Raw genomic sequence first — 13,222 nt, 5'->3', positions numbered from 1 at the left:
GCGGTATTCTATACATCATTTTCTATCTTACATAAAAAACAATAAATAGAATGTAGTAAAATGTTGCATTCAATATTGTGTGTAGTATTTTAAAGTTTGCAGTAAGCATTACCTTACAGCAGATGGCGATAAAATGCTATTTTACACACACTCCCATACTCTAATTTAAATGGGAAAATAGTGCAACTACTGAAAAATCTGCCTGTCATAAATGTCACCTGCTTTCCTAGTAAAGCAGCTATCATAGAGATATTTATAAGTTATACTTTATCCTTCTAGAAGGTGCCCACTTTCTCTTATAAATACTAGTGGAAATAAAAAGGGGGCATTTGCAAACTTATTTTTATTTTGGCCTTATGCCTTGAGAGACAGTGTATATGTTCATACAGAAAAAAAATTACAAAATAACTTTGTCATATTTGCATTGGTCATCGTAACATTAAAAGCTACAAACATAAAAAAGTTTAATTTAAAAGCTAAGGTGTATTTACGTGACTGAGAATATTAAATATAGAAATGTATTTTGTTTTTATAATTAAATTGTGAAAAAAAAACATTCAAAGACAACAGATGGTTATCATTAACAATATTAAGTACACTCTGTATAAATAAATAGCCAATGAAACACAAAAAATACAAAAAATGTTATTAACACAATTGTTACCCATTATTTTGCATTTATAGTATTGTTTACAACACACTCAACAGTGTACTCCATGGTTTTAAATAATACATCTTTGTTTACATTTCCAGGAAAGAAGCATTATTTATCTTTATATTACGAACAATGATAGTGGCTTCTCCCTTAACATCTTTCAGTCTGTCTGAGTCGAAGTCGACAAGCAGTTTCCTCAGGCCAACACGGGTAGGCTTGAAAGACAATTTAACCATCACATTCTGACCAGGTTCAATTTTACCACTACAAGAGAATCAGAGACAGACATTGATTTAATAGCCAAACAGATTTTGGTAACACTTTACAATAAGGTTTGGAAGCATTGCATCAACTCTTGGCTCATTTATTTATCCTTCCACTATTTTGCTACTTGTTAAATGGTCCCTCATTTGTAAGTCACATCAAATTAAAGTGTTTGCCAAATGTAAAAATTAAAATGTACAAGTTACATACTGTGTTTTTATTTCCCTTGCTTCAGTTAGCCCTGCTCCCTCCACGGTAAACACGCCTCCTTGCAGACTTACAGGCAGGGGATTGGTAAAGGAGATGTGTGCTGTCAGTTTACGTGACACAAACGCTTTTCCGACAATCTGGAATGTAGAAAAATGTCAGTAAATAAAGAAAGTGGTCCGCACTGAGAGAAAAGAAAATTATGCCAGCACGTTATCATGCTTCATACTTTGATATGGAGCGCTGGCATTTTCAAGGGAATGTTGATTTCTTGCAGGATGATGCTCTCATGATCAGTGTGTTGGAGGAGCGCTGTGACCCTTATCATGTGATGTTCAGACACGCATGCTCCATAATGATCGTACTTTAGTCGCAAAACTTCTTTATGAGCTAAAAGACATGCAGATAAATCTGATTTTAGCATTTGTTGGAAAAATAATATAAGAAGTATATGCACAACCACTTATGGATTCAGTTTTGTTTGATACATTTAACTCATACATTTAAATGCACTGTAATAGTAAGTGAAAGTTGAATCTACTAAAAAAGTATGTTTTTTCAATTTACATTTTCTAATTTTAAGTGAAATATTTTGTGAAAAGTGAAAAAAAAACTTTTTAGTTGTTACCAATTAAAGTTCTTTTTAAGTTAATCCAACTTACACTTTTTACAGTGTGTGCCCTAAACCCAAAAACTTGTTGGCTTTACTTTATGTAACATTAATCATATATGACACAATGTATTTACTTCTTTACATTTCCTAGTCCTACCTTTGCTAGCTGGAATGTTGAGAGTAGTTGTCTTTCTCTGGCATTCTCCCCGATCGATACTGTTGTAGGTTACTGCATTCGATGTGACTGTGAGCTGTGCATCTGTGTCTTTTGCACCAGCATTATACACCTCTACGATCACATCAAAGTCTGTCCCGTGGATAGCCGGAGCGTGTTTAATAAAGAGCTCAAGCTGTCCTGGGCCTTCAGTCTGTTGAGCCACTTGTCTCCCTGCCTTAATATAAATCTCTCGTTCTTTCACTGAACCTGTTTGAATATAATACTCAATGAAATATCATATCATGCAGCACTGGACAAATATATGTGAAGTCAACATGAAGCTGACCCTATTACTTTCTTAACACACATTGTAAACAAATAATGTGTGCACACAAACATTTCATTTTTGGACATTACCTTCAGGATATTTGTAGTTAGCCGTAATGTCTTCTCTGGTGTCACCATACACACTCTTTGTGCTGATTTTTTTCCCTACAGTTTTGCTGTTTTGTGACACTCGGGTTCGTTTCCCATCTGGATGGACCATCCAGAAGACCAGATCTGCATTCACTTCAGAGAACACAAATGGAGTATCGTACTTCAACCCCAGCTCTCCCTCCTTGACTGCTTGAACTGGACAAGGCCCACAGCAAAAGACACCTGTGAGAACGTGGGATTCTTCACAGAGGATGAAGGAGATTGAGTTAACACCGTGTACTTTGAGGAGTTAAAGGAGTTTGAGCATATCAATGAAAAGGTAGTATTGTTGTTTATAACCTACCATCACTTCTTTCCTGAGGCGTTGGATCTAACACCTGCCACCCATCGTAACCTACTGGGAGATCATCACGCTTCATCCAGCACTCAACCCAACAATGGTAATTCCTAATGTAAAAAGTGGATGAAGCTCACATGTCAAGGATTACCAAGATAAAAATATTAAATTTGCTTTCTTTTTGATCTCTTGGCTGTCTATAGGAGAAAACTGAGTTATCATTTGTACTTTCTCTACATACAACCACTAAGCCATTACGTAAATCTCACCAGATTGTGTCTTTCCTGCCTTCAGATATACTTTTAAGCTGATTATTGAATAGGTAATCAATAGTGATGTTGCCATTTGTGTCGTGAGCTGATGAGTAGTTAGTGATACATCTGGTTGGGATGCCAAGACAGCGGAGGACTGTGGAAAGAGAAGACCACACTTAATATTTAAAGCTTTATATTAGCTGTGGAAACTGTTCATTGAACGGTTTATTGAAGGTCGCCATGAATTTGTATTCTCACCTGTGCAGGCCACACCTGTGAACACCCAACACTGACCATAGCGCACCATTTGTCCTCCACTCCTACTCCAGCTTCTCAGAATGGGCACACTGCCAGTCCAACGTGAGGGAGCCACACCATCATCGTACTTTCCATCCCAGCGGCCGAACAACACTCCACGGTCATCATTAGCATTCACCTATCAATGCAGTTTACAATTGCAGTTTTAGGAATATGTATTGGTTCTAATGGAATATGGCCCAAAACACAATATAGTGTAGTGGTTTTAATGGTAAAAGCTATTGGTATTTTAATGGAAACCATTAGAATTTTCTATAATGGTTTTATAGTTTTTTTCAGCAGGGCTGTTACGAACATGATATTGGTGGAGATGCTAAATGGCTTACCATGGCAGTAACAGTTCTGCTTATGTAAACTGGGCATGCTCTGTTGCCGATGTCCATCTCTGAATTCCTTAGCGCTGCAGGTGAATTGTCCAAGACTTCAAAGCAAATATCCACCACATCTTTTTCAAACTGTTTACAAAGAGATCTATAGCTCAGTACAGTACAGAATGTAGATTAACCAGTTAGATTTGCTAGGTCAACCAGTTTTTTTAAACAGATCATCTTGGTTAACCAGTATATGCATGCATTGCCTTTTATCTTTACCACTCCACTTGATGCATAACTGTATTAACTAGTCTGATCTAGGATAGAAATGCATGCTGGATTATTTTTTTATTAGTAAAATCGTTACTAAAACCAACAATAATAATTGTTTATCTCAGCACATTCACTGCTCATCTGGTACTGTTTCACTTTCTATTTCTGCGAGACAGAAAAGTCGCACACCTTACAAGCCTTCTCTGGCTCTGTTGCCACCAATCTGTCACAATTCACACGCTATCTCACCCGGATTCCATCAACATGCAACACTGCATAAATCCTGACCATGTGTCCGTCATCTCGGGTCACAACACTTTCTAACCAGTGACCACAATACTTTTTAAACAGATGTTAATCTGCTGAGCAAATGCGAATGCATGCGTGTGTTACCTGTCCAAAGTTCCATGGCACGGTGGTGATGTCATCCCATGAGCCCTGGTACACAATCCCATTTTCATTTAAAATGTACTCCTGTAGTTTTTCCTCACTGGGGAGGTACACAGAGTCCTCTATACAAGAAAATTCATTGTGCTTTAATGTAAGACCAAGATAATCACATGCTATAGTATCTCAAACCTATTGCACATAATAAACACTGTTTATTGCACTATTATTTGTGTCCACGTTTCAATTGTTGCTGCTCACCTTTGCACCAGGGATTAAAAAGCAGGTAGAAGGACCGAGGGTTTGTTTGCTCCAGAATCTGTCCCTCAGCTGAGAGGAGAACCACAGTCATGCCGTACAAACCTACTGGAGCGTCAGCAGGACTGTGGAGCGTCAGCATCACCTCACCCTGAGCATTACGCTGACTGAACCACCATTTCCCATGGTCCTGTTCTGAATGTGACACCTTTAGGATTACTTCATTGTTTTTACCTGAAACACACAAGCAGGCACAGCAAGTAAAAATGCTGACAAACTACTGACCACTATACCAGCTAGTTTTCAGACCCGTATGTCATCCACTTTGTTAGTAAACTTTGTTAAAGCAACACACAAGAGTTTTTTTTTTTACCTTAAAATAACGTTTCCAAAAAAGTTTCAGTGGTTCATCCACTCAAAACAGGGTGAACGGCACTTTCACATTTGCTTTGCAGCCCTCTATGGGCCAAAACCACACTAAAGAGTCGGGTCATGGTCCTGTAGTTCGAGTGAAAACTACAAAAGTGTGTAGTGTTGCTTTAAGGCACATATTGGTACCAAAGAAAGCACATTAGTACCTCAGAGGCCCATTTTAAAGGGGACATACCATGAAAATCTGACTTTTTCCATGTTTAAGTGCTATTATTGGGTCCCCAGTGCTTTTATCAACCTAGAAATTGTGAGAAAGATCAACCCAGTAACTTAGTAAGGAATAATTGACGACGGGCCATTGAATTATAAGAAAATAATGCACACCAAGGTGGTTACACCGCAGGTGTGCATTATTTTCAAATAATTCAATGGACCGGAGTCAGTTATTCCGCTTATACCACGGTTACCACAAACATTGCTCTGATGCCTATTTTTAAGACATTTGACAAGTTAGGTGTGCGGTTTACAGAAAAATAATCAACACCCATAGAACATTTCTCAGCCAATCAGAATGCAGCATTCAACAGACCCGTGGTATAAGTTTTGGTAAACCATTCTTCACAAGCATGTGAAAAAATTGGTTGTTGAAATTTGGCTCCCCTGGTGATGTCAGAAGGGGATATTGAAGCCCCTTATCTGCACTATCCGACCACGCTACTGCCATTTAGTGAAGAGATCAGCTCATTTGCATGACCATTTTGGGACATTTTTTTTACCTTAATTTCTGACAGTGCAGTATGCCACCCATGCACTCACTTTGTAAAGGAAATTGTATATTTTATATATAATGGGATTTTTGTTTTCTTATTGTTCACTCCTAAGTTTCCAAGTTTACTCACCTAGGTGTAGTATGAGGTTGAGCGAGTAGTCTGGAGGCAGCGAAGTATACTCAGCACATAGCAGCACCACCGAGAAGGGTTGACCCCTGCGCACTATCAGACGCTTTGTATCCATCTCCTCGGTTCGGTGAGCATGGTTATTCTCATAACACTGTAGATCTATTCCACTCAACATAGCTGAACATAAAAAAACATGAATTAACAAATGAAAACATAATATTTCCTTGAAGCATACGTCTAAATGCTAAGTCATTGTGAAAATCTTAAAGTCTCTCTATGTAGCCGAAAAATCTTTACACGTGAATCTTGAATCAGTTGAAAGGACAATATGACATAATTATTTTTAAATTAATTTTAAAATATATACACTGTTGAGTTTTTCCTCATACTGTTTGCACAAAGCATAGAAATCCATTTATCTGTGCCACTTACAAGACACTATTATAAAACAATCTGATCAGCCTGTATTCACTCATTGCTACTTGTTGCTATTTATAGTACATGTGCTATTACTTTTACTATTTCTGTTATGCATCTAAGTCTTATTCTGCGCAGAGGTTAGAAAGTTCAGACCAAAGGAGGTCACATAGTAGACCGAAGAAAATATCACAGTCAACCAACAAGTTGCTGCCATATTTGTCCAAACAACGAAGAGCATTTATAAATGACACGCCTACTAGGCAATAATAAAACTAAACTTCACTATCCCATATGATGTGATACACAGTAAGATTATAACTTAATGGAAAGAATTAATAAATCTATGAACCATAATTAAAAGACCACATTAGTGGTTTGGATCACTTGAAGGCAGTTGTTTTTAAATTGACCACACAATGAACTGTGCTAATGGAAAAGACGTATGGTGCCAGCCCTTGTTGTAAACATCTTGACTACAGAACTGCTTTACATTATATCTTTATCATGTAACACGTGAGTTCACATGTGCATACATGTTTATTTTATGTACATGCCACAACAATCACATGTGAATATTAATCCTTACTTAAAAAGAAAGTTATGAAAGTTCTGTCATTATTTTCTAATCCTCATGTTATTCTAAAGTTTTAATTTTGATGAACACAAAAGAAGATGTTTTGATAAATGATGGTAGGCACACAGTTGATTGTAAGCATTGACTTCCATAATAGGAAAACAAATATTTTGAAAGTATTGTTATAAATGATGATGAAGATATTTTGATAAATGTTGGCAAGCACACAGTTGAAGGTACCCAGGCATTGAATTCCATCGTATTTGTTTTTCCTACTATGAAAGTCAATGGTTACAATCAGCTGTGTATTTTTTGTTCATCAGAAAAAATAAATTCATACAGGTTTAGAACAACATAAGGATAAAAAAATTGATTTTTGGGTGAACTATTCCTTTAAATAATGTAATTTACAGGTGAAGACATTAAAGTGACTTACCATTGGCCATTGGCAGATTTTTCTGGCAAGCAATCGGTGAGATATTTGTAAGCTCCTGCTCTGTAATGATGCTTACTGTGGTTGTTCAGCATAACGCTACTTTCTAAAACCTTTACTTTTTATAGTCCTTTTTATAATGAAAGTCGGTCCACACCCCTGATGCCCCACGCATTTGCCCTTTTTCGTTCACTTTCCCGCTTGCAGTCACACCCTGACTCACACATCCTCTCTGTGGCCTTTATGACCTCGGACATTTCACACATACATACAAACCCCTCAAACAGCACAAGGTGCAAGTCTGTGTAGAGAGACTGATTTCTGTGTATATGTATACAGAGACACTGCACAACCTCTGCCTTTTCCCTCTATGGAAAAAAAATCAGGGTTTGGGAATGTACTACAACCCGCATAATTTCAGGAACCAACAAACAGTGCTTCTTTACCGTAAAAGCCTGGGCCACATAGAAGGGCATTTGTTACACCTCTCTTGGTGTAAGTTGGGTAATACCTCTGTAGTATTAAATATATACACCCCACCTCTATTACCCTGACTGAAAGTACTGTTCTATTTTTTATTTTTATTTGTGAGAACGGGGTTAAATGACTCAGAGCTATATGTGCCAATAGACATAAATACACATTTTCACTGGTATAAACAAATAAAATTTCTCCACTGTTTGTAAAGTTCATAAAATTCCATAAAGCCCCCTCACATGATGTTATGACAACATTAAACTTTTAACAACTGGGAGTCACATCCTTAGGATTCTGTTTCCCAAAATAAAATAATGTGTCTGCTGTATTGTCTGGAGGACAGAACAATGACTTATCCATCAGCTAACTCATCTCACCATTCTGTTACATTACTGCAGTAGTGCCTGACCACACAGACATACAGAAGGGTTTCTGTTTTGCTGATATGGTCTGAAGCAGCCTACCACACCTACAAATAAAAAATTGTGTTTGTGTGTGACACTGACGTAAGTAATGCTGGAATAGACCGGTTCTGGGAAAACACCCAAACTGTTTAAAGCACAAAAAATTATTGACATAAAACACCTTCATGTGAATAAATTCTGCTCTTACATTGGCTGTTAAGCTGTGGTTTCTCATCAAAGGAGAAAGTCAACATAGGTTCAGGAATTCAACCCATTCCAAAATCTAGATCAAAGCACATTCTAATAATAGTCTCAATTGTAATATTTAATTACCTTATTTTTATTAGCTTGGCTTCTTTTATGTAGCCTATGTTAAAGGGGCCATGGCATGAAAATCTGACCTTTTCCATGTTTAAGTACTATGATTGGGTCCCCAGTGCTTTTATCAATGTAGAAAATATGAAAAAGATCAACCCAGCAACTTAGTTTTGGTAAACCATTTTCTACAAGCACATGAAAAAATAGGTTGTTGAAATTTGGGTCTCCTTATGATGTCTTATTATTACAGCCCCTTAATCTGCACTATCCAATCACAGCACTGCCATTTGGTGTAGAGAAAAGGAGAGAGAAAATAATTCACAGCACAAATGAGTTTCAATTGCAACAAACCACAATTATTGTGATCAGTGTTTGCATTTCATCCGATTATTTGCATTTTAAAGGACACACCCAAAACGGCACATTTTTGCAAACACCTACAAAGTGGCAATTTTAACATGTTATAATAAATTATTTATATGGTATTTTGAGCTAAAACTTCACATATGTGGTCTGGGAACACCAAAGATTTATTCGACATTTTAAAAAAGTCTTGTGCCATGGCCCCTTTAACATTTTAAACAATGATAAAACATATTAACAAGAAAAATAAAATAAAATCAACAAGTAAACAAAAAAGTTTTGAGTGGACTATATCAAAAAGTAGCCCTCCAGATTGTTTTATCCATTTTGGTAGCTCTTGCTCACAAAAAGGTTGGAGACCCCAGATGCATATGAGCAGTGCTGGGCAGGCCTCCAACCTCTGTTGTTTACTTCTTGTAAATCTCAGTTTAAATATCATTACACTTTTGTGCCAGTGTTTGTTTTAATGCGAACATGGCCAATATGACAATCAAAACAGGCTTTGTTTGCTGTAGTGTATGTGGTAAAGATTTCGCAACGCGAAGGCCGTTTCTCAATCGGAAGGCTGCAGCCTCCGGAGGTCGCATATGCAGGCTGCATACGTCATCAAGCCTGGTTTATTTAAGTTAATTAATCATTACATTCGTCAAGTCATACGCATATTACAACAATTTACGATTAACTAAGAATAGCAGTCAACTTTATTATTGTTACTATTCTAAAATAAGACTCGTCTCGATGACGTATGCAGCCTGCAAATGCGACCTTCGGAGGCTAGAAACGGAGGAAAAAAGTTCCCGGATAGTCTGCCATATTGGACCGGGCAAAACTTACATGAAGACATTAAAAGCACAATAGCCATAACCATATTTCAATTATTTACTAAATGAAGTATAGTAACATGTAACAAAATAGTTATTTATTCTTTGACAAAAAACGATAAGTGGGTGGGTGTGCACCATCACGATCTCCGTCTCCTTTAACTGTCTGACGCATTTTTGCAAAAGGAATCTAAAGTTTGTACACCACCTCACAGAGAAATCCACAACCACACGTAACTGAGTTTAAGTCGCGCGCTGAACTCTGCCCTCTACTGTTTGTTATGCAGAATAAACATTCACAAGATAAGAACATTATGGAGATAATTAGTTTTTATAGGTCACGTTTTATTTTTTTTACAAGAAGGTTGATGGTTTGCGCTTTATTACAGCTCATAGATGTTTTTATTAGATAGATAGATGTAATTGCCACAGAGTTGTGGAGCGAGAGAGTATAGGAGGGTGACAGCCAGGGTGAAAGAGCGAGCGAGAGAGAGAGAGAGAGAGAGAGAGAGAGAGAGAGAGAGAGAGAGAGAGAGAGAGAGAGAGAGAGAGAGAGGGAGAAAAAAGTTTGACCTGTTTAGGCTGAGTTGCTATGTAGTGAGTGAGTGACAACACCTGCATACCTGGTTTGCCTGTCTTCATTTTCTAAGTGACTGTCTTTTATATAAGAAGAAGAAATGGCAGATTTTCCTGGGAAGGTTAACACTCATACAAGCTTACCTGAACCTCAAAGAAGTTTCGGAATCCCGTTTTATATTGATGTGAACTTCATCAAGAGCATTCCTGGTATTTTACTTCTGCTGGAGATCGTAAGTTTTTCCATTCTTTGTTTTGTATATGTTTGCGTGTTTTATAAAGTTTTCTATCTTTTGTCAAATCTTGATTCCAACATTTTTTTTTTTGTTTGTTTGTTATAAAAAAAATATAGATTTATGACAATAGATCCAATGTCAAGTAGTGTATGTGACTGCGACATAATATCAATATTACAGTGAAACTTGCTTAGCTCTATAGCTGACTTACGCATACAGGTGTTGGTTGATAAAACAGGACCACATACAATGGAAAATGGCTAATATTTCAAGATATTATGCCAATGCAAGCTTTATAACAAAAGATTGCCCTGCCTACTTCCACAGGGTTTGCCTGCCGGTGTGTTTAGAGTTCATATTGTGTTCTTGGTATGAGGTGTGTTTCTACACTGAGTCAACAAAAGTGTAGATAAAGCACAAATCCACTACCGAGCTGAACTAAGTTCAGTTTTTTACAATGTTTCTGTATAACGTTCACAAAATAATAATTATAATTCGTTACATTTATATTTTTTGCAGAACTTTAAAAAATAAACTGATATCAAAAATGACCAAATAATAAGCTATTGTAAGCACACATTTTTATAAAGTTTTATAAAGATTGGCTTAGTATTTATTGGGTAACGTGTTAAACCATGACTGTTAGGCTATATTTGATCAAAGGTTAGTAAGTCATTGATATGTATTTATTTATGATTATTTTTTTCTTACAGCATGCTTACTTGAGGTTTGTTTGTCATGTATCTTCTGTCAGACACATAGACAGAAATAAGACACCTTTGTCAGATAAATAATTGATTGTGAATTATACAAATGAATATCATTGTCACCATCTGCTTAGATCTCTTTATAAACAACAACATTCCCAAGGACACTCATCAGTACTTATGCTATAAATAGTGGTAATTGTTGACAATGATACACAATAAATGTCAATAGGGTTAAGCCTCTGATAAGTACTTTCATTTTAAAGCTCATTGTGTTTTAGAGCATTCAATAACAGTTACATTAATTATGCATTTTGCTTAATACATGCGTAATACTATCCGAAGTGACTACATTTGGGGTGCCTGTTTTATCCATCCATGCATCTCCTACCAATAGTTTGGTCATCATGCAAGCAAGCACTTAAACACCCAATATATATATATATATAGTAAGAGATTTTGTTTCATTAAAGTTGAGCATCTCCATCCTCTCTTCAGGTTTGTGGATTACTGGTGTGGGCACTGATTGCCAGTACCCATTACACTGAGTTTCCTGCCTATGGCTGGGTGATGTTTGTCAGTGTGACACTGTGGCTTCTAAGCATCGTCTTGTTCGTTATACTCTTCCTGGGTTTGGATGAGAAGCTGCCCTCAGTGCCCTGGCCTTTCGTTGTGAGATACTCCTCCCTTTTTCTCTCACTCTTTTAAATGTTTTTTTTTTAAATCCTAGTAATATTTGTATTCCTCTTCCATCCCATATTGTAGCTATTGGTGTTCTATGCAGCTGCAACTGTTTTGTACCTCACAGCCTTTTTGACTGATGCAGCATCAGTCCCTTTCCCTTGGTATGATCAACATAATAATCTAGGAGCTTCTGCAGTAAGTCAGAAAAACTACTTGAACACACTACACACATGCACAAATATTTTGGCAGAGTAGTTTTAAGGTGTGCACTTCTTTCCAATGTCTGTGAAACACCCACTGATAACAGCATGCTGTCGCTATCCTCACACAGGTCAGGTGAATCAGACAATAGCAACACCCTGTAAATCATGAGCAAGAGCAGCAAATACGGTTTTTGGCTGCCTGAGAAACAATTTTTTAAATTACTGTCAGTAAAGAACGACAAACAGAATAGCAACAGGTGTCAGCAGTGAAGGTTGTGAAGAACTTAGTCTTTATTGGGTCTTTAAAACACCATGGGTCAGAGTCCAAAGTGAATTGTTCAGAAACACATGCCAGACCTTTAATGGGTAATGTAAGTGATCACAGTTCTTTCCTGCTAAGTGTGTAAAGGTTTACAGTTTTAGTTTGATATAAACATTTATTATAGCATCTGTAACGTTACAATTTTACATATAATTACTCAAAACTTATGTTAAGAATGACAATCCTAATCATTTATGGATTCGATTCTTTTTACTATAAACAGTAATACATTCATACACAGTAAATGCATTCTCTGGGATTTAACCCGCTAAACCATTTAAGCTGCAGGTGTTATTACACGATTATTTGTATGAATAATCTTTACTAATAAATATTTCTTCTTTCAGTTTTTTGCTATAGTTGTGACCCTATTATATGCAGCTAGCAGCTTCTTTGCTTATTTGGGCTGGAGGGGGGATGGAGAAAATGCTGCGGGGACAACAGTTCCCGTGTAGACCTTCTTCTAGTCAAAACACTCTCATTGTGGATGTACACTTTTCCTGTGTGAAGGGACATTACTCCTCTTCAGAGATGTCAGGAAACACTGCTATATTGAAAATAGTGACATAACTAGTTTCAGTTATGTCCAGCATAAAATGCTAGATGGTTTGTGGTGTGAACGTTGTGTGTACAAAAACCCAAACCCCCACATATAGAATGAACTATTTTTTGTATATACAAAATGCCATGTAAAAAAGTATTGAAGTGACAAAGTTACTTACATTATTTGATAATCGTTTTAAGCAATTATGTCTTTTTGATAAAATGTAATTAAAGAATCGTTGCATTTATTTCTTTTATACACACACACTCAGACATGTCTCTATATACACAAAATAAACAAACATACACAGTTTTACAGTATTCATCTACAGCAAGTTCTAGGTAAAGAGAGAAGCAAAAAAGCTGAAATGTGTACTGTAAACATCAGCAAAACTAAG

General features: G+C 36.7%; 2 protein-coding genes across 2 annotated transcripts; one reads left to right on the top strand and one right to left on the bottom strand.

The window, feature by feature from the left end:
* Nucleotides 1-463: 463 nt before the first annotated feature.
* Nucleotides 464-7,363, bottom strand: LOC135769265 (protein-glutamine gamma-glutamyltransferase 2-like). Its single transcript, XM_065278614.2, has 13 exons — nt 7,174-7,363; nt 5,744-5,920; nt 4,476-4,706; nt 4,221-4,339; nt 3,570-3,698; nt 3,184-3,361; nt 2,941-3,079; nt 2,678-2,781; nt 2,314-2,574; nt 1,897-2,163; nt 1,356-1,516; nt 1,130-1,266; nt 464-919 (listed from the first exon to the last, which is right to left on the bottom strand). Exons 1-13 carry the CDS (start codon nt 7,181-7,183, stop codon nt 742-744), a joined length of 2,091 nt encoding a protein of 696 aa, XP_065134686.2. The 5' UTR covers nt 7,184-7,363; the 3' UTR covers nt 464-741.
* A 2,734-nt stretch (nt 7,364-10,097) lies between these two features.
* On the top strand, nt 10,098-13,060 carry pllp (plasmolipin). Its single transcript, XM_065283281.2, has 4 exons — nt 10,098-10,362; nt 11,571-11,744; nt 11,838-11,951; nt 12,629-13,060. Exons 1-4 carry the CDS (start codon nt 10,231-10,233, stop codon nt 12,734-12,736), a joined length of 528 nt encoding a protein of 175 aa, XP_065139353.1. The 5' UTR covers nt 10,098-10,230; the 3' UTR covers nt 12,737-13,060.
* Nucleotides 13,061-13,222: the final 162 nt, after the last annotated feature.

The sequence above is a fragment of the Paramisgurnus dabryanus genome, chromosome 9 (genome assembly GCF_030506205.2).
Source record: "Paramisgurnus dabryanus chromosome 9, PD_genome_1.1, whole genome shotgun sequence".
Classification (NCBI taxonomy): Eukaryota; Metazoa; Chordata; class Actinopteri; order Cypriniformes; family Cobitidae; genus Paramisgurnus; species Paramisgurnus dabryanus.
This window is presented reverse-complemented; position numbering and strand designations above follow the sequence as displayed.